We start from the raw sequence: 26,748 nt of genomic DNA on the forward strand, positions 1-26,748 counted from the left end.
GTTTATGTATTTAAAAGGTTATAATTACATGTTGGCAAAGGAACTAAGCATTTCTTTAGCTGTTTATTAACAAATGGTCCTCAACACCAAGTTAAAATGAACATACAGTAGAAAATATTTTACATTCTCTACAATGGGGAAAAACGTTGTGTGAAAGCATTAGGTCTTGTGAAAAATGTAATAAAGAATTAAAAAAAAAAAACATGGAACTTTTTTTTGCACACGTTTTGCGTGAGTATAAAAGTTTACTCAATCTGTCACTCGCTGTCATTGTGCTGTGTTTTGCAACCCTGTGACAAGTGCAGTTAAACCTGCTTAGGCTCCTCTGATAAAATATACTGCAGTATCCCATGGTAAAAGCATAGCACAGTGTAGCACAGCACAGTGAAATCATGCTGAAGCAGAGATACTGTGACTATGCTTAATCATTGTAAAAGAAACACGGTCAGCAGGGATAACATAGTAAAGGACAAGGGTCTATAAGATGGGAGTTTATTTTTTACATGCGTATCAAATCATATCTAGGCCCACTTGCGCAATTTTGCAACTTTTAAGGTCATTTTTCCTACTGTGCATCCATTTTTTAATGTCATCTTTTTATATCTATCACATGTTGTAACGTTAAATCATTGTGTCTGTAGCTCACTAACTGGAAAACTTGATGGCTCACATTTCTGCCACCAGATCATTTCAACAACTTAATCGTGAGTGAGGACTGCAGGGCTAGTGTTGTAATAGTGAAACTGCCTGCAGAACACTATTCATGAGCGATAACTAATGGACTTCAACTTTCTCTTATGTGTTCCACTTTCTACTAACATAGACACCATGCGCTCCCCCCCGGGTGTTTCTTCTGAATCATAGAAAGCGCGTTCCCGACCCAGCCCTCCCCCTCCGCGTGCCAACCGGGGATTGGGAGCGAGCCGCTGTCTCCCTTTTAAATCGAGGGGGATGGAATTAGGGCTGTCATCAGCGATAAACAGGACGGTGTAGAAAGAGGAGAGGAGCTGATGTCTTGTTCGTAAAATATATATATATTGTATTTTCTTTTTAAACAACCTTAATAGCACTTAAAAATATATATTTACATAAACCCCCACCGACTTAAAAAAAAAAAAGCCTTAACAGGAACAAAGACAGCTTACCTCGTCTCCATTTTTTCAATAACAACAATAACCATGTACAGATATCTGGGCGAGCTTGTCTCCCGCGGAGCCGGTTCCGCTTTGGCCTCAGGTTGCGCTGATTCCGCTCTGCCGGCCTCCGCGTCCCTGCTGCGGGTGCGCCACTACAGCGAGGCAGTCGGGGGCCAGAAGGAAGACGACCCCAACTTCTTCAAGATGGTAGAAGGGTTTTTCGACCGCGGCGCTAGTATTGTCGAGGACAAGCTCGTGGAGGACCTCAAAAATAAAGAAACGGAGCAGCAGAAGCGCCACCGGGTCCGGGGAATCCTCAAGATTATAAAGCCCTGCAACCACATACTGAGCGTGTCATTCCCTCTCAAGCGAGACAACGGGGAGTGGGAGGTGATCGAGGGCTACCGAGCCCAGCACAGCCAGCACAGGACCCCGTGCAAAGGAGGTAAGGGAACTGAGTCTGTCTCGGAGTGTAACAAAGTGTGTGTCGGAGTGAAGCGAGGAGGAGCGTCTATGTGCGAACGCAGATTAGCGAGTACAGCAGAAATAAACAAAAAAAAAAAACGTACAGGCACTCAAAAGTACTTAAAAGTAATAACACCCATGTGTTTCTTTTTTCATTTTAATAATTCGTGTAAAATGCATTAGTTTGACTAACGAATGCATGCAGTTTTGTTAGATGACCTTTCTGACTCCATTAACTTTGAGTTCATACTCAAACAGAAACCAGGCAATTTAAGGAACTTCATTTTAAAATGTTCCATCTGTACTGCACTTTATAATATCGTATCTATCTCCACTACAGTGTGAAAATGGGCTATATATATTGATAGATAGTGTGTGTAAATTACACCTACTGTATTGATTAATTATTGCTATACTACAAATGGCTCCATGAATGATATTATTAATGCTTCTGGTTAGTGTCACCTTCTGAGAGAGAGTGCTGTTTTTAATTTGTACACAAACTCAATCTGTTATCTGGTACAAATGATCGATTCTTATATGACACAATAACTGCCTGGCAAATAAAAATGTTATGAATTGCAACTATAAGGCAGGGCATGCCCCAAGATGACTTTTTTTTAGTTTAATTGGCATTACTGTATCTCAAAAGTATTAGCTTTTCATCAAATGAATAAGGGTCACTCTTTCTTGCCACAATGTAGGCAACATTATGTATGTTACTGTACATGGAACGCATAACAGCGGTGGGTGAGGTGATTATTTCTAAAATGAAGTTCTAGTTTGAGAGGCCATGATTGACTGATTTTAAGAGCTTTTAATGCATTTCTGTTTAGTTTCCAAAGTGGCCCTTTGTTTATGCATTCTGAGGTGCAGGATCATGTACAAATGTATATTGCCTGCACATGTGGTAATACTTTGCACATGGTATCATTTAAGCTCCCTCTGTTGTAACCAGAGTGACTCCATTACTTGAAATGGATTTACAGAATGTAAAGAAACAAGAAGGTACAGGTTTAATACCCCCTGTTTTTAATTTCTTAATTTTATGTTTTTTAAAACCATTTGTAATACCAACATAAGAATTATTTGGGTGCTATAGTGGATCCTTATTTAAAATACAGTATGCTGTCTCGAAGCCATACAGTGGTAGCCTGAACTGACCTATAATCTGAACCATGCTGCTATTGTAAGTTAAATAGAAACTGATTTTCCCACAGGTCAATTGAAATCCATGCATTACTGAACAGTGACCTGTACGTAACTTTAATGAAGAAATGGCCAAAAGCAAGTTAAAATTAAAAAATGTTACAGCTTGCCCCAGGGATTTATTATGGATTTTATGTATAAATGTAAGTTGGAAGAGCATAAACTACACAAGATGTGCAGATTACTATCCGTACTTTGGAGCAAATCTTTAACCTTTTAGGGTCTGCCAAATGTTGAATCCCACAAGCGACCTGGCCCTTTAAAACAAAACCTTTAGACCTTTAAAACAAGGTATTGTGTATTGTATTTCCGGTAGTTGACCATTTCAGGAGATAGCCTTGATTGCAAGTGTTTTGAAATGTTGCTGCAGTAACAAACATTTTCACACAAAATCTTTACAAAATAAGAGAAATGGCAACATCGAAGGCACAAGGACCTATTTGTTTTTCGTGTTTGTGGATCTGAGGCACGAGACCAGAGCTGTTTAGGGTTATGTTGCCCTTGTCGCCACCTTGGTGGCTATTCAAGCCACAGTGAACAACCCCATCTTGTGCCACATGATCAGGGTGCCTGGGATGAATAATTTGAATTTTTTTTTCTTTTTGTTTTCTTTTGCACATTTTCATTTAATCAGTTTTGTTTGGTTGCCTTTGGTCCTTTTTCTGTATATGGCCATAATTCCTTTATTTTTTCACCCAGTTTGTTCAATTTTTGTTCCCTACATGTTTATTTGTCAGATTTGAGCTGGCCGTGCTAAAATATATTTTTTACAAACAATGTTTTTTTTCTAAAAAGGGGCTCTCTTTTGCTGTGATTTTTGTGAGTTTGACTATTTCACTCCTCATCTATGAAAGCCTAGTGTATGCACATTCATTTCATGTATGACATGTACCTGTAACCTTTATAGTTAGTTATAGCCACAAATCTAACAAGAGTAAAAAAACAGGCGAAAATAGCTCTGACCCTAATGTGAAAAGGGTCCGGGTCCAACCGGCTCAGATTGGTGAGATTATACCAAAATAAATAAGAAGGCCTGTTAAGTAAAAAAAAAAAAAAAAAAACATGTTAGAGGTGTATTTTAAATTCAATTTAACAACATTTATTACAGTTTGAGACAGCCCAATATTTATGCCCAAATACACAAGTCTGATAATGGTAAAATCTTGTGCTTGCCAGTAGTTTTTATTCATGATTTGTACAATGTAATGTTTGAGTTGTAGCTGACCCTGTAGGATTTGTCTCATGAGAGCTGAACTTTGCCCTGTGTTACTGATACAGCACTTGTCTCAAATACAGTAGCTGCTGCTTTGCACTGCTGACTGACCATAAAGCTTTACATTTCCCAGGATCTTTTACTGAGCAGAATGCTTTTATTTATTTTTATTTTTAATTTTTTTTTGCCATTAAACCTTCTCTCAAGTGCTGCAAACATTTAAAAAATGAACAGACTCTGCCTTAATTTATTTATTATAAAAAAAAAAAAGAATTCTAGGTTTAAAAAAAAAAAACAAGGGTAATTAATCTGTAATGTACTGGCACTGATTGTCTACATTCCTTATTCCTTCAGCCAAAGGAAGGGGATTAAAATCTGTTCAGAAAATCAAAAGCTAATCTGCTCCTTATTGATGCCTAATTATGGGATCCTTGTGCTATAATTGCTGTATTCATTTCACCCGGGGGGGTTCTAACCAAAACTGTCTCTAAGCTTCAAATTGAGTGTAACTAAAACATGCCGAATTGAGACAATCCTGCATTTTGTGACTGCCTTAACATTGATAATACTTTTTTTAACCTGTACTGTGGCAACACAAAACTGAAGAGATTATATATATATATATATATATATATATATATATATATATATATATATATATTAATTAAATAAATAAATAAATAATTATAGTTTAATCTTCATATACTCTGTGTTCTGACCAGCCGCTGGTCTAACTGACGTAAAACATGTGACGCAAAGAGGTGGGGGTCAGCTGTGAGCTTTGATACCTGAGCCAAAGGCACCCAGCCGTTCTTGCATGTCACAGTAATGACAGGGTTCCTGTTAACTCGTGCTCTAACACCCACCCACAGACGCAAACACAATGTTAAAAGGACACTGTAATATTACTTTACGTTCGTTTTAAATTAAGTTGTCAGCATTTGTTGGGAATTTTGGTCAAGGTGACATTTTGCCAGTACAAGCATTCTCACAGTGGAACATAGTACCATCGTAGTAGTTTTGACTCCTGACTACTTCCTTGTATCAAGGTTTAGTTCTGTGGGATTTGCTGTCATCAAAATGTTTCTATTTTTGGTTTTAAGCATTTTGATGCTTGATGGTAAAAAAAATAGTTTAATTGCCTGAGTGTTCAAGTCCTGTCTGTTTCGCCAGACAGCAGGAATAGCACAAAGGGTGGCACTTTGTTTTAAAAGGATAAAGTTGTTTATAACTCTGTATTAAATACTGTGTTTTTCAAACCTTCACAGTATAGAGCCCACTCTATTCATACAGAACCACACCCTGTTATTTTTTGTATCCACTGTAATGTATTCTTCATGCAAACTCCCTCTCCAAAACAACATTTAAACAGGCAGCCAGTAGGGTGAGTCACCGTGCTTGAGGTTTAGCAGCGTGCTGATTGAGACAGGGATCTCTTTCCAGTTTCTGTTTTAGGCAGGGCTGTGCGTCCATTTTAAACAACTAAATGAAGACTGCAGCTACTCTGGGGCTGCAGCACATGAAAGAAAATAAATTCAGGATACACAATGTGTACCATACTTTTGTTTATGTTCTATTGCATTTGCAGGCTCAATGATTTACCCAAATACTGCTCTCTATAATTATAATATACCGTTGAAGCTACTGTTGAATTTGCTGCCTTGAATCCACAGAGTTCTTTGTTCTGTAATACGCGCGTATTTTAAAATACAAAGCTATAGACAAACTGCTGCATCCTGGTTACTGATGCTGTTGATTGCAACTAGACCATTGTAAGTCTGAACTGCAACACCTGAAGGATTAGGCACCAGGAAGCAGCAGCAGCAACAGCTTTTCATCCACAGTATTGCCTTTTGAAATATCTTCTGAAGTATAAAATACAAGGAACAATAAGATCCTCAACAGACCTGTGATAATAATGCTAGTGCTAACATGAGATAAGAAAATGGTTTTCAAAACCTTGGCTAGCACTAATAGATAATGCTGCATGTATGTTAATACAGACTTTTGTTAGAGGTCTAGATACTTTGTTTGAGGTTGAGTTTCCCTGCTTTGAGTACCTTATACTGTGTTCACTGCTCCTAGAAAAACATTGGAAGACAGAAAATGTCCACCTTATCTCTTCCCACACATGCTTCCCATCATATTGAGTCTTTCTAGCGACATAGATTGATGTAGATATTTGATCCCACCACAACAGCAATTTAAATGTTTTGCCTTGTGAGCCATGTCATATCCTGCCCTGTTGTACTTTACCCACACATTCTACTGTACAGAGTTTCTATCCTTTTTGTTTAAAAAGTCATTCGATATTGGGTTTGTTTTATTTTTGTCTCGAGATGTTTTTTATGTGGTATACATTTTTAGTTTGGTCATTTATTCATTTTAAATGAGAGTATTCGTTTGAGTTTTGAAATAATATTTTAACTTCAGAAACCCGTGCTGGCCGCAGCACTAGTCCATTATATTCTTACAGCGCTTGCTCTCCTTCACTGCAGTTGTTCCGTCAGTGGCTGTTGCACGCTCTGTGTAAAGTGCTGATCTATAATTATAAACTCTCATGCGGCAAGAAGTGAATCATGCAATGCAGTCCTCAGACACGGCACTCCGCTGTAATTTCTTCTGCATTCAGAGGGACCGGTTACTGCACAGAACGATCCCTATGATGCAGGTTCGATGATGACGTAGGTAGAACATGGGAGTGCAGCTTACAGCACCAATATTGGTGATCCATCTTACAAAAAGGTTAATCTTCTTTTCCCTCACTGGGGATGAAATCTGCTGTGACAGAGATATGTACCTAGTGAAGACAATCGTCTGCACGTACATCACACGTTTGGCATATATATGTATATGGAGACCCAGAAGGCCAGGCGAAAGTACTACTCTATACAATACCTATCTGGGTTAGTTCCAGCGATGCTGCTTGGAGCAGTAGATACTAGCTGAAACGTGCACAGTGAGAGCGTCTATGTCAATCTGAATGATGTTTGTGAGAACCCCTCAAAATTGAGGTCAGTGAGCAGCCCGAGTTTCCACGGTTACCTGTGTGTCTGGGCCTGGGAATGTGCTGCTGGGCTGTTTTTTCTCCAGAGGAGAGAGTCTGGAAGGAGAGAGACTATACTGTTTTTGACACTCTAGATTAACTTGGTTTTGATTTAAGGTATCCATTGCTTAGCAGCTGAAGTCACTCCTCCTTTTAGGGTGTGTTTTATGCCAAATTTGTTTTACGCTTTAACTCTAAACATGATCGAAACTTACCTTGGGGTGTCCTTAAAGTAGTGACAAACTTGAAGCACCAATCAAACTTCATTTTCCACAGTTGCTCTTGTTTTGTATACAAGCAGTGCCTGAAAATAGATGTCGGCTTTACATTTGCTCTGGTGTTTAAATGGCTCCAGTAGTTTCGGAGTTCTGCCCCAATCCTTTGATGTTGTGTAATCAAACAGGAGTGCGGAAACGACTCTTGTTTTCAGATTTTGTAAAATACAGATTGAGAAAGGAAAAAATATGCCAATAGTAGATAATGATGCAGACCAATAAGAAACGATTGCAAAGTTAATTTTCTCAGTCGGTATCTCTCTTGCTTTTATGTTGCAGGTATCCGTTACAGCGCGGATGTGTGCGTGGATGAGGTGAAAGCCCTGGCCTCCCTGATGACCTATAAGTGTGCCGTTGTTGGTGAGTATTAGCGATGTTAACAGTTTGGAGTCCAAATGTTTTGAAGCCTTAAACGTTTAGCTATTGTCAAATATAGAGGTCAGTTGTAGTGTTTATACATTAGCATGTGTGCTGTGTTAAGGTAATTTAATCTTTTCCATGTACATCAATTGTGTGTGTTTAATGGGGGGCTTCTCATGGTGGCTTTTGATTTGGTAACAAAAACATTATAATTTGTTGAAGTTTTTAAATGTTTTTCGTTAAGACGTTACTCAGAACTTGCATTCCTACAGAGTATCTATAGGTAACGAAACTTGCTTATAAAATTAGACCAACATTTCCACAAGTAGTCTTCTGTCGAAAGGTCTTAATTTATGTTCAAAACGAATGAAAGTGAGAAGTATTCCAGCAGGCAGACCCAGGCTCTGGAAGAAATGCGTGCCCACTGCCTGTAAAGGTTGATTTTCAGGCCTCGTAGCCCAGATTCAGGCAGAGCGTGTCGATGACTCCTGGCTGCTGTCTTCCCTGGCCTAGATCAGGATACCCTACTGTATCAGAATCCAGCTAATTCGTGTTTGTGTTTCAGATGTACCGTTTGGAGGAGCCAAGGCAGGAGTGAAAATCAACACAAGAAATTACTCTGTAAGTCCTCTTCGATGCATTCCGGTCTTAATCAGCTACATGTGGTGTTCTTGCTCCAAGTCAATACATTTCAAATTAAGAAGTTTAATAACAACTGTTTTATTCTTTTTAGAAAGGAATTGGAGCAAACTGTGTGTGAAGTAGATCAGAAATGCATTCAATGTGTTTAATACTGTAGCTTGAATGGCATTCAATACTAAAACACTTCACCAGTAATTTGGTATTTGTTGGCACGATTACTTGAGTACATTTTTACAAAACAATGTGAAAGTTGCTAGGAAGTCAGAACCTTATTGAAAATAAGGTTTCTAAGTGGGTCAAATTTACTGTCCATCCCGTCTACCCCCCCACCAAAAAGATAAATACGAAATAGAGTGGCCATCTGTTAACACTGGCTAGCTGTCCTGCGCTGTGTACATTATAAATCCTGGTTCTGTCTGTGCACCATGCTTTTCTATGCATCTTGCTCTTTCCACAATATGCTGAGGTACGTACCTGCTGTAATTCCAGTTCTGGGCTGTCTCTTCCCATTCCAGCCAGCCTGCCCTTACTAAGAACATGCGTTTCCCATAGATGAGCAATTAGTTCTTGGCATCTGAGTTGAAGGACTGTGGGATTCTAGCAGAAAGAGTCTCTGCTCTGTTTGGATGCAGGGGCTAAGGTGTGTACTGTAGGGTCTGCCTGCTGCCCCTTTTAGTACTGGACTGGTTTATTTCCAAAACAAATCAGTGTCACATTTTCTGTTTCCTAGGACTGGCCACAAATCCAGTAATCAGTTTCCACTGCAGTTTATTAAGTGTATTTCACACAAAGTTGGAGTTCTAATACATGTATTTTCTTGTGTTAAAGATCTTTAGGTTGTTTGCTTGTGTTTTTTAAATGTATTCTGGATGTGCATACTGTATATTCAGCAGCTACTGTAAATACATCAACTGTAGTTCAAACATTGCTGCTACCTCCTGGTTACTAATGTCTTCCTGTGCTGTAGGTCCGACTCACTCAAATGGTCTAGCAGCAATTGGGCCTACTGCGCTGGTACAAGAAATAATATGTAGCAATGTATCTGTTGAATTGCATTTAAAATGCTTGCATATTCTGATTTTAATTGGTAAGTGAAGACCCAAAAGATTCCCATCACAATGCAAGGGGGGCGGATCAGTGATGTCAAAGTTAATAAAGCTTATAAAGTGTACTGCACAAGAGCACTCAAATGAACAATATTGTCCTTTTTGTCTTGTGTAGGACACCGAATTGGAAAAAATCACAAGACGATTCACACTTGAGCTTGCAAAGAAGGGCTTTATTGGTAAGTTAAGTTCTCCATTGAGTTGTGTGTGTTCTTTTTTTTTTTTTTTAATCCGTGCTCTAACCATACTGACCTGTATTACACTTGTATATGTTGCTTTGCTTTTGACTGCTCAAACTGTGCAACATCTCGTACACAATAAGACTCCCTGCAGCAGAGGTCGGAAACTTGGTCCCCTCCACTTTAGTGTATTCTATTTCAAGACTTTCTTCCAGCCAGGTCCTAAATTTGCTTAATTGATGGTTTGTCCTGTCAGTTTAAGGGAGCAGGTTGGAACACAGGCATGCAATGATGCATGCACTGGTTCCTTACACTCAAAACGATTGGTTGTCTTTTGCGTGATTTACATTGTGATGTAACCAGACTACAGAAAGGATGCCCCGTTGTTTTTTCTGAGGGTTCAAAGAGAGAATGAGATTGCTGTAATCTCTAGTTGGGACCCATGGAATTCACCCAGGCTATAAATAAATCAGGGAGGCCAAACCATGTCACAGTTCAGCCTGCCAAGTTCACGTGGTTATGGATATCAGAAATAACCTCCTGTTCTCAGAGCTGGGTTTCTATCTTTCCATCCCTCCTCCCTTTCTTCCTGGTCTATATATAAAAGTCCTGTGACATGGATTATTCCCGTCCGCCCTCAGTAATCTGACCTGACACAGAGAGTGTATGACAACTCTATTGGAAGTATTGCTGTGTGTAGTTGTGTGCAATCTGTTTCATTTAATAACTGTGTGACATTGGGTCTCCAAAACCTGGAAGGGGGGGTGTGGATTCAAAAAAATAAATAGTAATTTAACTGGCAGACAATCCCAATTGTAGTCATTGAGAGAAAAACTAACTGGACTGATTTTAAAAAAAGAATGTGGTCCAAGTGGTAGAGGGAAACAGCATTCTAGTGTGGTGGTGCTGCATCACTGTTGTAGGCAAGAAAATAAGACCTCCATTGCTTTTAGCAATCTAATGAATTCCATGTTTTCTTATGAGCTAAATAAACAGCATAAAGGAAACCATTTCAGACGTGTCTGGTTTAAGCTCTCTGTAGAACCTGGAAAGGCTCAAACTACTATGCAATGGGAGTCTTATTTCCATTCCCGGTAGTGGAAAGAGGGACACTGTAGTAGGAGTTGTCAATCGTGGTTTCCTTCCCTCCCTGACAGGACCTGGCATTGATGTCCCTGCCCCTGACATGAGCACCGGAGAGAGGGAGATGTCCTGGATCGCAGACACCTACGCCAACACCTTGGGGCACAACGTGAGTAACTGCCATGCTTATTAAACACTCAGCCATGAGGTCTGTAATGGTCACCTGCAGTGTTGCGAAGTGCTGAGCTTTATGCTGAAATGATTCCGTATTTCACTCTGTGCCCCAATCCAAGCAGGTGGTGGAGGTCATTGTCACACAGGTGAGGGATTGTGGGAAGTCTTCAGTGTTTGAATTCCATGTCTATTTCAGTGTTCTAAAACCAGCAGCTGCTCGCAATGTTTAATTTTTACTGCTCCCACCTGCACCTCATGTTGCTGTGGCTAATTTCATAACATTTAAAGGTTAGGCTTTGTATTGGGGCTGGTTTTTCTTTTGGTATAAATAAATAAATAAATGTGTCCTATCTCCTTATCTATCAATACATGAAAAAGCACACCCAGTATTGGGATTCTTAGCTGAGCTATGGTTAACTGGAGTGAAGATGGTTCAGTCTGGATTGTGCAGCCCAAATATAAATCGGTGATGACGCAGGGGTCCTTCCTTCATCACACGTCCCTGGTTATATATGCCATCTTATTTAAGTACATCATCTGTTGGGGATAATGTATGAAGCCTCTGTCTCTTTCATCCACCCCCTCAGCTCTTGAAGGATCAGCTCTGAGTTGCAGTGTGTTGTCTGTGCTGCCTCATTGGAGTTCTTTTAAATCGCATTTGGGGCATGTGGTGATGAGAATAAATAAATATTTTACTAGTGAAGAACCTGATCAAATCTTGGTTGGTGTTGGCTATTCTTAAGAACAATTTTAATTATTATTATTTTATTTTTTTTGAATGTATAAGTGTTTAAATCGTGCACACAGTTTTAAGTATCCCCCCCACAAGCATCCAATGGAAGTTTGTGTGCCTTCCGCCTTGTGGTGGACTCCGAACAAAACCTTACATACCCATCCTCTCTGTCAAAACTTAATTCCACACTCCTTTCTAGGGTTATGGCTTCAAATTGTTTCAATTCTGAGTTGTTTATTTGAAGTGTGCCAATACCTTTAATTTCCATTCTAATATATGAATAAAAATGTGTGCAGTGTATTTGAGCCTTAGTGTTTGCTCCCCAGCTGTTAACTCCACCACTCTAGCAATACTAAAGGAAGCTTTTAGTATTTCTGCATAGTCTACTACACCAGTTGAGGGTTTTATAGTTCTGGATAAACGTTTTGTGTTGTGTGTGGTTTGTATTTTGTATTTTTTTTTTTGTTTTTTTTTTTGTTTTTTTCCCTGTAACAAGAACATTTCATTTCTGGAGAGGAAAAAGGTTCAGCTGCCATGCCAAGATTGAAATTTATCATCTCCCACTTTTTTTTTTTTTTAACTGAGAAGTTTGTCTTGTGTAAAAATGTTGCTTCTGCCCTTCCATACCAAATGAAATACTCTCTGAAGGTGATTTCAGCTGCCCTGGCCTGCACAGGAAACCCTGTTGCCACAGAAACAGAGGAAGTTCCATCAGGATTGTGCTGAAATTTGGTTTCTGGAGCCCAGTTCCCATAGTTAACCAAGAAAACAAAACTGATCTCTAACTCACAAAGCCTTCTAAATGGCAACATGGTTATTTTTATGTATTTATTTATTTGACCTTTTTTTTAGGTTTTTAAAAGGCAAACAATATCGACATTGTGTTTGACCTGGGTTTAAGAAAAGGCTGCTTTCGAAAATCAAAAAGTTCAGGGTCATATTTGGCTGGTTTTGTGTCGTGGTGTACCAGGTCAGATTTTTGTTTTTCTGAACAAAGTACACCAAGCATGCCTCTGTATTAAGGGTTCTTGCAGCTCTAGAGGAAGAGCAACTTATTTTAAGATTGGCCTGATTGCTCTAGCTCCTGTCTCCTGATTATCTCAATACTATATCGAGGGTAGTTATGAAACTCAGGACCAGTATGTGTTTGAAAACCTGAACTTTCCTGAAGCCTCTCTGTTTTTGATGCATTTACCAAAGAGAAATTCATATCCATCTGTAAGACTGTGCACACTCACACAAAAAGGTCATTTTAAAATGAAAACCACAACAATTTATATAAGCATCTTGTAACTTCTGGGAGTAGCAGTGGGTTTGTTTCGTGTGAACAGTGCCCCTCTGTGAATCGAAGCCTCTGAATTTCCGTACAGATAAGGATACCATGGAAACGACAAAACACATCAGAAGGGTAACAACTAAGCCTTTACACAGCGGCTCGCATGCCATAACCCTTCGTAACACGCTGTAAATACACAAACCAGAACAAAGAACCAATTCTTTTAATGTTCTTTTAATAAATTCAATGACTAACATTTCTACCACAGTGTGTCCTTCTTGTATTGGGAAGTCTACATTTAGCACTATTGTTTAATCATTATGGATGTTAAAGTAACCAACCTTTTGGCCATCAGACTTCAATTGGTGACCTGTTTGGAAATATCCATGCAGCAGCTATCTGTGACCATTGTTTGAACAGATATCTGATTGTTCAAATTTGGTCATTAAAGCAATAAATCTCAAGTAGTTTTGAAACCCAGGACAGGGTGAGTGTCTAACTTTGAGGTTATCTTAACATCCTTTAAAACGGTCAGTCCCCCCCCCCCCCCCCCCCCCATTTGTATGATAAACCTGCCCTACCTCCCATTGCAGAGCTGCAAAAACAATTAAAGAAGCAGCTGCTTTGAATGCCAGCTGCTCTCCACAGAGGCTCAGAAAAGCTTTAAGCAGTATTTCAACTAGGCAAATCTAACACCATTGACCTCCCCTCACGAGTAACATATTAATCATTTCATTTCAGCTGTGGCGGTGTAACCATGTAACCATTCCCCCGCTGTGTGTCCTCTGCAGGATATCAACGCCCACGCCTGTGTGACTGGGAAGCCCATCAGCCAGGGAGGGATCCATGGGAGGATCTCGGCCACGGGCCGTGGCCTGTTCCACGGCATCGAGAACTTCATCAATGAGGCTTCCTACATGAGCATGCTGGGCTTGAGCCCAGGGTTTGGGGACAAGACCTTCGTCATTCAGGTACTGTACTGGGAGAGGAAGGAGGAAGGTGGGCTGGCTTTAGATACAGGATCAAGAGGAGGTTGTGATGTACTTTGCATGATACCCAGCTTTGTATAGTTTGTGTGGGATTTTAACTCGGAGCAATATTAACAGTAAATTACAATAAGGATTTGCTGTTGCATTTTCATTTAAGAAGACGTCAGGCTTTATTTAAATGCGGCATGCAGCCAGTGTCAGCTTTATGTAAAATCCCCATGCAGAGCAAATTAATGTAATGCTTGGAGAGTCTGTTGCTGTTGTGCAGGGTTTATCAAAGTCTTTTCTGAATTCTTACGCAGGGATTTACTTAGTTGCTAAGTGTTTTATTTTGTAAATCTCTTTCCGTTTTTTGGAGCACAGCAGCTAAAATCACGTTGATCTCAATCACATTTAATTCTTTGTCTGTTTGCAGGTAGGGGAGTGCCATTGTCCTTAGTGATTTTGCAACCCATCCCTTAGTAGTAAGGTTTTTGCTAGTTTCTGTTACTGTTGGGTGTATGTGTTTTGGCCTTTGTGATTTTTCCCTCTGACTCTCTCTTTTGTCCTGGCAGGGGTTCGGTAACGTGGGTATGCACTCCATGCGCTACCTGCATCGCTATGGAGCGAAGTGTGTGGGTATAGGGGAGGTGGACGGCTCCATCTGGAATCCCAATGGCATTGACCCCAAAGAGCTGGAGGATTACAAGCTGGTAAGGACTACAAGCTTCTTCCAGGCAGGAATACACAACCTTTCCTAGCCAGAGTGGGTCATCTTGGAGTTCAAGGTTGTAACAATTCATCTTCAAACAGTGAGGACATGATCATCACTTTTCTCTGTTTTCTTTAATACATCACCGTGTGAACAGCCACCAAGACAAAACTGGGGCAAGGTCGCCATCTAGGAGGGTCCCTGTGGTACTGCGTTTGCAGTCCATTAAAACCAAAGCACACTTTGAAGGCCATCTACTGTTGTGTAATGAACAGGGATCTTCGGAATCCGTTTGCTGCGGAATAACTAAAACAATCTCTCAAATGGATGAAATCAGGAACTTTTATACCAGGTGCTCAGCTTCTTCAAATTATTCAATTAGCACCTATGGGGGCTGAGAACAGGAGAGCATCAACGTGCCAGTGAGATCTGTGCAAATCTGCAACAAAGTAACGTGCAAAAAAAAAAAAGGGCTTTATAAACGTGTTAAAATAAAACAAACTAAATAACATTAAATCAATGTGACAAATCTAAACGTGAATATACTACAATCAAACAAAGGCAAAATCAAACGTGCCTAAATAAAGTGACATGGGTCACCCCGTTACACAAGGTTACAGTTCAAGAACTAAAGTTGTAAACTAAAATACAACATAGAGACACAAGAAGTGTAACAAGAACAATGAATACTTCCTGTGTTAACTGTTACCCAATAGTACTGTTTGTGTGTCTTATAATGTGGCTGGAAAACTCATTTTTAGCCCTTTTTTACTCGCGGAATAACGCAGATTATTTTTTTTTTATAATCAGAGTTTCTTTTTTTATTGTGGAAAACTAGGATCCCTGGTAATGAATAAATAAAGAAATAAACTTCATGTTATTTGTTATACTTTTTTGCCCTTTTGAAATAAACAAATAAAAGCATGCTAGTTTTTGGTAACGTTTCTCTTCTTGTCCGTTCCAGCAACACGGCACGATTGTGGGGTTCCCCAACTCCACCCCCTACGAGGGAAGCATCCTGGAGGCGGACTGCAATATCCTGATCCCTGCAGCCAGCGAGAAGCAGCTCACCAAGGCCAACGCACACAAGATCAAGGCCAAGGTGAGGCGGAGGGCGAGAGCATAGCTAACCTACCCCCACTCTCTTTATACCTGCTACCCACACTGATTTTTCACAACTGTGCTGCCATACATTGGCAATATTTTCACTGTCTAATAGGTGTTTCTGCCAATTCATTTCCAAAGTTATTAAAGACGTTGATAAAGACTCGTACAGAACTGTGCCCTCTATGCGGCTATTCAGTTCTAGCAAGCAACACACCAGCACACAGAGAGCTATTCTCCCTGTCCTATGAACACACTGCCATTCAAACTGTCGCTACTTACACTGACTGTGAAGCACGCACAAACCTTGTGGGTTTTTTTTGTTTTTATATATAATTTAGTAGTCGCCAATTGATTTTATTTTTTAATTTAATTTTATTTTTTACCCCGTGTTTCTCGCAATTTGAAATAGCCAATTATTTTAGGCTCAGCTCAATGCTACCACCCCCGTGCTGACTCGGGAGCGGCGAAGATGAACACACGCTGTCCTCCGAAACGTGTGCCGTCAGCCGACCACTTCTTTTCACTCTGCAGGCCCACCGTACAGCCACCTCAGAGCTACAGTGTCGGAGGACAACGCAGCTCTGGGCAGCTTTACAGGCAAGCCCGCAGGCGCCGGGCCAGTCTATAGGGGTCGCTGGTGTGCGGTGAGCTGAGGACACCCTGGCCGACCTAAGCCCTTGTCCCCCCGGGCGATGGTCGGCCGTGGAATAGCCTGGACTCGAACCGGCGACCTCCAGGCTATAGGGCATATCCTGCGCTCCACGCGGAGCGCCTTTACTGGATGCGCCACTTGGGAGCCCCTTCGCACAAACCTTTTGGCAATGTACACTTGTTTCCTTTACACAGTTTGCTTTTAATGCTTCTAGGTTTTCTCCTGCCCTAAAATACCCTGCTGCTGAAATGCATGAACTTGTCATTTTTGTGATCCATCCTCTGTGTGTAATCCTGGCCACCTCTTTGTGTTCAGATTGTCGCTGAAGGTGCTAATGGGCCCACAACCCCTGAAGCAGACAAGATCTTCTTGGAGAGGAACATCATGGTTATTCCGGTAAGAGCTCACAGGGGCATGCACAATCAGAACACTCGTCCGCCTAAAGGGTATGAGCGATGGGCCCAGATACAGCTTACGAAACGCTTCACCAGTCACTAGTACCTCCTGACTGCAGCAGAAGCAGCCACATCCTCCTGGTTTTCAAGGCTACTGAGGAAATGAATCAGTGGAGGGGCTGTGGAGAGCCAGGGAAGGTTAATGTGCAATAGATTAGGATGCAGCAGAGCATGGGATTGCATACCTGCCACTCTGACCGTGCTGCAATCAATTCATTGATCAGTGCACACACACACACACAATCACGTACCCTCTTTGAAACTAAGCAATACAAATATAAGTACTAGTCTGTCCTATAAAATATTTGAGTAGTATATGTGGTGTTTTGTTTCTGTAATCCAGATGCTCTCAGGAGAACTAGCTAATGCAAAACAAGAAACCACAGCTTTGGCAGTGTTTATTTATTTATATCTGTTGGTGAAAGAAAAGATTGGTAATGTGGGTTTACTGGAGAGGAGCAAAGACTAAAAAGTAATTTTAAATTTCAAGGGGCAAAAAAAAATTGTAAGCCCTCTGCAAGTCAGTTAAATGATATTAGCCACTCCAGGAAAGCTGTAATAATTTCATTCATCCTAGTCAACAAAAACCAAAAAAATGTTTTAAAAGCAATTAATGTAAATAATAAATAGTAGATTTGAGGGAAAGGGGGGTTAATAAAACAAAGTGTAATGGTGGGTCCCTGCCAGGTTCTACATTGAGTTTTGTCTGAATTGAGGTCTGGGGAATATGAAAGGTGTGTATAATTTGAAGGGTTTTTTTTATTGGGGTTTGTAACAAGTACATTAATTTACAGAAAGTCAAATCACAAAGTGTACAATCCAAGTACATAGTATAAATTAGATGAAGATTTCCAGATGAATGTACATTTAATACATATGTTTATTCTTTCCTATATTTTTCATATAACTAAGTGGTATAACAGAAAAACTGGTACTGTAGAGTCCTGATTGTATACTGTGCTCCAGGTACTATGTATTACTTACATTTTATCCTTTTTATAATGCAAAACAATAAGCAGTTGAGTTGCTTAATTGAGTTGTTTTGTAATGCCTCTGCAATGAAGGTATTGTCTGTGTTGTCTCTCTGCAGGACCTGTACTTGAACGCTGGTGGTGTGACCGTGTCGTACTTTGAGTGGCTGAAGAATCTGAACCATGTGAGCTACGGCCGCTTGACCTTCAAATACGAGAGAGACTCCAACTATCACCTGCTCAGTAAGTCACCCTGGAGGGGGTGGGGGCTGCGGGAGGCAGGCAGGGAACTGGTCAGACGTCTTTTGACCTAGAAGTTTTTCTCAATGTCTTGTGTGCTTGAATCTCTCACTAAGCCTGCTGGACCCAGTTCTGGATTTCAGAACTACCAATTAAGTGTGTTTTAAATTCTCAGGATCAAGGAGTTTGAGTGTAAATACATTTTTCTTCCTAGTGTGAGTTTCAACCCCTGTCTTGTAAAGGCTAAATGCAGAAGAGTCAGTTTTAGAAATGACAAATGCATTTACTGAAGCAGCTGTGATTGTCTGGGTGTTTATGTAGAGCTCCGTTTATGCAAAAGTTCCTTATTTCATCTTCTTTTTGGGTAGACTTTATCATACGGGACATGCAGTAAAACACCAGGCGTGTAATTAATCGATCGTTCACATGCTCAGTTTAAGTCAATTAAAAGAAAATGCCAAGGAGGAGTTTTTTTGTAAACCTTTTATTGTGCAATAAATCTGCATGCGGAGCCAAGCCTTCAGTTGTGCAGCTGTGAGCCACAAGATGGAGCACCACATTGTCATTTTAAACTTTATCAATTCATTAAACCACAAGACAACAAAGCACAAACTGCTGAATCATGCATGGTAGCAATACATTTGTGTGTGTGTGTATGTGTTTATATATATATATATATATATATATATATATATATATATATATATATATATATATATATAATATATTTTTTTTGGAATGGTTTTAACCAGGATATTCCCTTGAGATGAACCAGTTTAGTTTCTAGCTCAGTAAGTTATTTGAGAGCTCAAATCAATTTAAATGAATGTTAAAAAATAAATCCATTGCCTTTTAAAATAAAAATAATTAACTGAAAACAGCTGTTTTTAATTAATCTTTTTAAATATGCTTACTTTTCCATATGTTCTACTTGGAGTAATTCATTAGTGCTGACTCTTTCTAAAGCGGGGGTGTCCAACTTAGTTCCCCACCAGTCCTATTGTAAATTGGGATTTAATGGGCCTGCATAATAAAGGCAAATAAAACTTGATTTACTGTAATCTGAATAGCACAGAAACTCGAAAACTACATGTCATTAAGGGAGGGGAAGCAGGGGAAAAGGGCATTAAAAAAAACCCATCAAAAACAAATTGCACTTGGCTCTGCACACTCTTCTATTGATAATTCTCTCTTTTTCTTGTTCTCTTTCTGTAGTGCTGGGTTGAATGGGGTGTGGCATCCCAACCCGCAGTGTAATAAATATCCGATCTAGGCAGCACTGTGTGTCTGCGCTATAGAGCCTTTTAACCCATGTGTGTGTATTCCCAGCACTTCCTCCCTCCATCCTCTCTGTCTTTCTTTATTGGCAAATCTAATGAGACTAAACGCTTGATGTCTAGGAGGGGAGAGGTTGACTGGCAAGGAACACTGCTCGCATCCACAGCTGTCTGTGAAAACTGAGCATAGTCCAATCTCTCTCTTGCGTTAATTTTCTTATGTTTTTGTTGACTTTCTCTAAGAGAATACCTTTGGTATTTAGCTTTTTTTTTTTTTTTCTCTGACCATAATCTTACATAAGCAAACACGGTTCTTTTGTTAATCCCTAGCTTGATAACAATAGCAGGCAAAGCTTTACATAAACTTGGAGGGAAGATATATAAGGAAAGGACAAACTAGTCTCAAGGCATGAAATACAGCCATCTAGAAATATCCATAACTGTATCAAATACTGCAGACCACAGTCCATCAACCGATCCATAAAACTAATCCATTTTAATCGGATTTTAAAGCATTGATCATTCACTCCTTTTGAAAGTGTTTGTCCTTGACGACTTTGGTATAACTGTACAGATTTTCTCTCTCGCGCTCTCTCTCTGTCTGTGTAGTGTTCTATAGATGTTTAAATTAATAAGTAATTTTACATTTGTTTTTAAATATGCGTTGTCAGTAATTGCACAGTACAGAACAGTGATTCCTGTATAATTTCCAGTGCTGAACAGGGAGAATGATGGGCTGAAGCATAGGTTTAGTTTTCATGAAGACCTTGCTTACAAGAGGTTTATATTATGTCATGTAGGATTTCCAAAGTACATTTTTAGACTTGCGCTAACGGCAATATTGTACATACAAACTACTTGAATGCAAATCTAATGAATGGGGAGAGTCTACCAAAGAACGAAAGCATGTGTAGCCTGAACCAAGCTATAATAGTTGTCAGCAGTTCTGTGGAGGTACAGTATTATGTGAGTTGCAGACAGTACATGGTTCGGACAGGCACACAGGTGTGACACGTACCCGGCTGTTGAACGGTCTTAGAATATCCTTGAGAATTTGTATGTTGCACCCTCAGATCCGTGAATAACATTTCCTCTGTTTCCTCATACAGTGTCTGTCCAGGAGAGTCTGGAGAGGAAGTTTGGGAAGGTTGGTGGGACTCTTCCAGTTGTACCTACAGAAGAGTTCCAGGCCAGGATAGCTGTGAGTATTTACTGTTGCTCTGTATAAAGTGTAGAGAAAGATGCCATACAGTACACATGTATGATATTAATTTTATTAAGAAAAAAAAATAATAATAATAATGATGGAATATTCTGTTAATGCGTATCATTTAACATTGTCTGGATCACAAAGTCTCAGTGGACATGCACATTAATGAATGAAGTCGGGTCAAAGACTTATTTATTTTTTTTCCAGAAATTGTATATTTGTAAGCAGATAAACGACGCACTGGATAAAGAGTGTAAGTGCTCAGTGCAAAATAAACAGGTGTCAAGCTAGGATTTTAAAATGTGTTTGACTTGAGCACCAAGTTCAGATCGTAATGTATTGCATACTTAAAAATCCTTGTCTAGTGTTTGTACTATGTTTTTGATACAGTCCTAACTTTTTTTTTTCAGTTTACAAGTCTGTTTACCAGTACACTTCTACAAACATGACTGCTTATTGAGAGAATTTTTAAAAAAATCAAGGCGATTATCTCTATACTGATACAGTACCTCACTGTCTGCTTATTTATTTTCTTGTGCTTTCCTAACTGAAACCAAACATGCATGACCAATTAAGCAAATCTCTAGTTTTTTTGTGTTTAGAGGTAGAGCACTGTGATCTGCCTGTGTTTCGTTGCACACAGTGTGTTTTGTAGAGTGCTTGTTTTGCATTGCGTGAGACCGACAGGGATTATTGCAAGCACCGCAGGGAGCGTGTTTTGACTACAGTAGAAACAGGTTAGGCAGCTGGAACTGGCAAGCACTTTTATGACTTGTCTTTACTTGGGGCGTCACCGCAAGATGGCAGCCTGAGAGTTCAAATGTACGCAGCTTTCTTTGTTCTAGAATTGTGCAGGGTTTTATTTTTAAACACTTAAAGGTGAAATGCCTTTTTTTCTGTGTACTTCTCAATTTTTTACACATTCTCATCAATGATGGTCATGCCTCAACAGCAGGGCTTTCTCACATGCTGTTTTCTGTTGAATCAAGATTAAATCATGATGCTAATACAATGAAGTATACTGGTAAAACAAACCTATTTTTTTTTTTTTTTTCCTTATGAAATACAGCTTTTTGAAAAAACAATAAATACATGTTTTAGATGTAATCTCATTCTAGAACCCCCTTCCAAAACATTTTTTTTTGTCTTTCTCTCTACATGCCCTGATGCATGAGAAACAGTACAAACAGAGAAGGTATATCAAAGGTAGCAAAAGCTCCATTCAGCTAAAGCATGCAGCACGTGAATAACCCAGAGTTTTATCTCTTCTGTGTCCAGGGTGCTTCTGAGAAGGATATTGTCCACTCCGGCCTTGCCTACACCATGGAACGGTCAGCCAGGGTAAGTGATCATTGGGGTTATTTGTTTGCATTATGGGCAGCAGAGTGGAGTAGTGGTTAGGGCTCTGGACTCTTGACCAGAGGGTCATGGGTTCAATCCCTGGTACTACTGCTGCTGTACCCTTGAGCAAGATACTTTACCTAGATTGCTCCAGTAAAAACCCAACTGTATAAATGGGTAATTGTATGTAAAAAAAATAATGTGATATCTTGTAACAATTGTAAATCGCCCTGGATAAGGGCGTCTGATAAGAAATATATAATTATGTTGGCTGTGTTTTTAAATGCAACCACAGGATAACACTGCTGCCAAGCTGCATTTGTTTGTGTAGTTTTAGTTTTATTTCTATAAACACGTACTATTTCAGTAGCACACACTGCAAGCACTTGTTTAATGGGTGCTTCTGTATCCAAAACAACTCGGGGGTTGCTAATGATCAGGGATCCTAGGAATTTGTTTGCTGCAGAATAACGTGGAAAAACATGGAATTTCTATGCTGTCGGGAGAATTTTTAGTTTTACATTTGCAAAAAACATGCAAGGCTTTTTTTTGTGATTTATTTTATAACCAAATCATTACACACATCCTATGTGTAATCATCAACACAGGCAAATTTGCTTTAAATTTAGTAAACATACTTTTTTTTCAATAAAACTGCTTCTGGTGAAGGAGACACACTCCCTTCGCATTCATGCTGAAACGTAGCTGCAGTTTGCTTTAGTGCGTTTTTACTACTCGGCAAGCTGTTTAATTTTAGCCTTTTATTTTAATTGCGGAATAACACAGATTTTCTTTTTGTTGTTGCGGATCCCTGCTGATGATTCACAGGAGAGGAATTTAACCCAATTTGTTTTTCATTTATTCACCTCCCTTGCACTGATACTATCTCCGTGGTCATGGTGATTCCTTTGCTTTTGAAACTGTAAATCATTGAGGTTTGCAAGGGAACACCCAACATCCTGCTATCCTTTTAAAAAGGGAAAGAAAATATTTCATTGTCAAGGGAGGGGGGGTGGGGGTGGAGAAAACAAAATTTAAAATAACAGGCTTTTGTTCAGGATGCCTCTAATCTCGGCCCATGCTCCGGGGCAAGCGTGAGTCTTGTGGTAACGAAGGTATGGACACATACTCCAGCTCTTACTGACAGTCACTGTGTCTTCACACAAGGAACACCTGTTTATAATTAAGAGGGGGGAGGACCTGATTTTTAAAAATAATTCTATCAGCCTGATTGGTACTGGTTGATTTTGTAATACCTGACACTGAGGGAATTGCAGATTTTATTTATTTATTTATTGCTGTAACTAAGCTCATGCTTCTCTAGTAACTCCAGATGTTGAGAAGGGCAAATACAATGTGTCTTTTTTTTTTTTTTAAATGTATTATGTTTTGTAGTTTCCACTCTAATAAATGAATTGCAGTACGTGTAATGGTCCTGATGGACAACTTTTGTATTTGGCATAATAAGATCATTCGCTATTAAGACGTACGTTTGTTTGTTTGGTTGGTTTGACAAATTAAATTAGATGGACTGTTTGGACCAATGTTTTAAGGACTGGTTGAAACTTTACTACATGAGTTAATATAAGAACAACCCAGATTTATTGCAAATACAGTACACTGAAATGATGTACTATGAAGTGCATGGACATTTTGCAAAAACAAATCTATAAAAAAGAATCCACCACTTGAAACCTTTCGGACCCCAAGTTTGAGAAGCCCTGCTGTATTGTATTGTATTGTATTGTATTGTATTGTATTGTATTGTATTGTATTGTATTTCAAATCAGTGATGGGTCTTGCTACTTTTTTTTTTTTTTCTTCCAGCAAATCATGCGCACCGGCATGAAGTACAACCTGGGACTGGATCTGAGAACTGCTGCTTATGTCAACGCCATCGAGAAAGTCTTCAAAGTCTACAACGAGGCTGGGCTGACCTTCACATAAAAGAACCGTCTGTTTGCTGCCCACTTCTCCGTCAGACCAAACCCAATGCAGCCTTTATAACATAACATATCAATCGTTTACATATTGTGTATCGTATACGGTCTGTACTTATTTACGCTGAATGTAACCACCAGAGAACTCTTGTGTTCCTAAAAAGTTAATTAGAAGTATATATAGTGATAGTTAACTAGCCTTCTGAGCATGCCCAAAGCTAAACTGCAAACTGTACCCCGCCTCATTTAAGAAAAGTAGATATGCTCTGATTTTGTATTGTTGACCTGTTCTGTTTCTGCCTTTTTAATTACTATTCCTTCCAGTCTTTTTATCATTCTGTTTTTAGTCGGTATCAATGGCAAAACATGATGTGTACAAAAAGGGCTGAGCCACTGTTAAGAAACAAGCTTAGCTCTGCCAAAGCAGGTCAGTAATAGTGCAGCTTATATGACTGCTGTTTGTTTTGTGTTTCGGCCTTTTTGCACAGCTTTACAAATAAACAGCAGGTAGGACAGGAGCTTAAACAATAAGCCCAGCTGAACCCCAGTACGAATAGGAGATTCAGATTGAATTAATACCCAGTGGTGCTGTGAGCTTTGCGCTGCTGCATATCAACACTGTGGTGAATTTGGACATACTGTATGGTAGTGAACAATCTCTTTGCCAAAAAATGTGTTATTCTAGCAAGGTTTTCACATAATGCCAATTTGTTTTTGTTTTGTGTGTGGTTTTTTGTTTAGTCTCTGGTTTCACAGCTAGTGTCCAAATAGCAATGCAACATTCATTTAGCCCGTAATAATGCCTGAAAATTTTACAAAAAAACCAAAATCTACAAAAATGAATCCCAAAGGTTATCATGTAATTTCAAGATCTTGATTTGTTGCAGTGGAGCCCCCACACCCCCATCAGTCTTAATCACCAACCACTTTAGAACGACTTCTCAATCTTCTCTATATTAGTAGCGCTTTTGCTGTCCTGTTTGGCTTTCCATACAAAAAAAAGAGAGAGAGAGAGAAACATGCAACAAATAAATAAAGGACTCAATCGGGAGTTTTTTTTTTGTTTGTTTTGTTTTTAAAGCTGCCACGTGAGCCTTCACCTCAAATCTGCCTTGGGACGATTTGTACTGCCTTTTTCTCAAACTAAAAATAAAATTTATAGAAGTTAACTTTGTTTTTTTTTTTGTGAGAATTATTTATTTGATTTGGGTTTGTATTAATCAATGGATTAAAGTTGTGTTTGTATGAGACCCTTGTAGACACAAAGTCCAGAACAATTTATTGAATATCAAACTTTTTTAGTCTGGTTTGAAGGATCAAACACTTGTGAATTTAAAGTTTTCTGAACATGGTCTACAGTAGCCTTTTAAAGAAGCTAGGAGATTTGAAACCTTATCTACCATGCATACAGTACAGCTCTGCCCTGCACACTGATCCCGCACTGACTTGCTGCTTTGTGCCAGACCCTTGTGCTAGGGATGTTTGCAGATTTCCTTTTATCATCCTTATCCTAAACTTTTTAAATCCATAAAATCGTTAAGTTTAAACGCTAAGAAAGGGATTTGAATTCAAACTGCTTGCATGGTATTTTGAGAAAGTAGCTAACAAGTTAGATTAGTAATCCTTTTGAAATGAATGTGTTATTAGGATTGTAAGTAATTACACAGAATACAATGCACGTTGGGGTTGGGGGGAGGTTGCAGCATGTTGGAATATAAAACTTAATTTATATAAACATTTATGACAGATCCATCAGGTGTTACTGGAAATTATTAATTTCGTTTTTATATCTGGCTTCTTTTTTTTCCCCCACATGCAAAACAGGATGGGAATTTCCCTGTGTGGTTTCTGAGTGGTGATTCGTGCTTGCTTGATCAGTTGGTTGGTTGGTTTGTTCTGTTTTCTTACTATTGCATTACTGCCTTTTAATCATGAGCAAGTAAGTTTCTTAACCATTGGAAGACCAACTTAGGGTGTGAGTGTGTGAAGGTACTGGGTTTAAAAATAAAAAAGGGGCTCCCAAGTGACGCATCCGGTAAAGACGCTCCACGTGGAGTGCAGGATGCGCCCTATAGCCTGGAGGTCGCCGGTTCGAGTCCAGGCTATTCCGTAGACGAGAGCTCCCAAGGGGTGGCGCACAATTGGCCGAGCGTCACCGGGGTGGGGAGGGCTTAGGTCGGCCAGGGTGCCCTGGGCTCACCGCACACTATCGACCCCTGTAGACTGGCCAGGCGCCTGCGGGCTTGCCTGTAAGCTGTCCAGCTCCTGAGTCAGCGCGTGGTAGCGGTGAGCTGAGCCTAAAATAATACATTTGGCTATTTCAAATTGGGAGGAAAAACGGGGTAAAAATCAGTTGGCGACTACTAAATAAAAAAAATAGTAGTGAGAGGAGAGAATTTGCTGAATTTTCAATCTCACCCCTGCAGACAGCTACTATATGAAAATAGTTTTTACGTTCGTCAGAAATGCGTCCGGCAAAGAACTATAAACTAAGAGAGAAACAGACATCTGAGGATTGCTTTCTGTGTAGCTTGTCTGTACTATTGTTTTTTTCGGCATCCTTCAGCTTCAGTCTTGTCTTCTTAGATCATAACTATATATAAAAAAGTGCCAGATGCCATCTATGTAATGTAAATGGAACCTTTTTAAGAAATAAAAAAAATGTACTTCTCGTTATTTTTATTTTCAGGATTCTTTGTAACTTGCATACTTTACAGACGAACGATTTATTAAACTTTTAACCTTTCCAGACCCTTGTGCATGGCTGAATTATTTAACAAGGATTTATTTCCAGGGATCAACATTAGCAGCTAAAGAATGATATTTATTTATTAATTTTTATGTAGGGCTTCTGGTTGGGTTCATATAAGTTGACCTTGGATTTCTTTGACCTTTTTTTCTTTCACGCCCAGCTGCTCTCCTCCACGGGAAAATGTCCTCAGACAGCAGCCCGTCGCTGGCCTCCTCCCCCGTCACAG

The 26,748-nt window shown here is 39.6% G+C and overlaps 1 protein-coding gene across 1 annotated transcript; it reads left to right on the plus strand.

Annotated features, from left to right (window-relative positions):
- The first annotated feature begins 926 nt into the window (after positions 1-926).
- LOC117415109 (glutamate dehydrogenase, mitochondrial-like) lies at positions 927-24,939 on the plus strand. The gene is made up of 13 exons (XM_034025081.3): positions 927-1,581; positions 7,624-7,704; positions 8,270-8,325; positions 9,568-9,631; positions 10,789-10,883; positions 13,689-13,868; positions 14,441-14,578; positions 15,542-15,679; positions 16,652-16,732; positions 17,882-18,005; positions 20,389-20,480; positions 21,768-21,830; positions 23,658-24,939. Exons 1-13 carry the CDS (start codon positions 1,179-1,181, stop codon positions 23,775-23,777), a joined length of 1,635 nt encoding a protein of 544 aa, XP_033880972.1. The 5' UTR covers positions 927-1,178; the 3' UTR covers positions 23,778-24,939.
- The last annotated feature ends 1,809 nt before the right edge of the window (positions 24,940-26,748 follow it).

Source organism: Acipenser ruthenus, chromosome 7 (genome assembly GCF_902713425.1).
Source record: "Acipenser ruthenus chromosome 7, fAciRut3.2 maternal haplotype, whole genome shotgun sequence".
Classification (NCBI taxonomy): Eukaryota; Metazoa; Chordata; class Actinopteri; order Acipenseriformes; family Acipenseridae; genus Acipenser; species Acipenser ruthenus.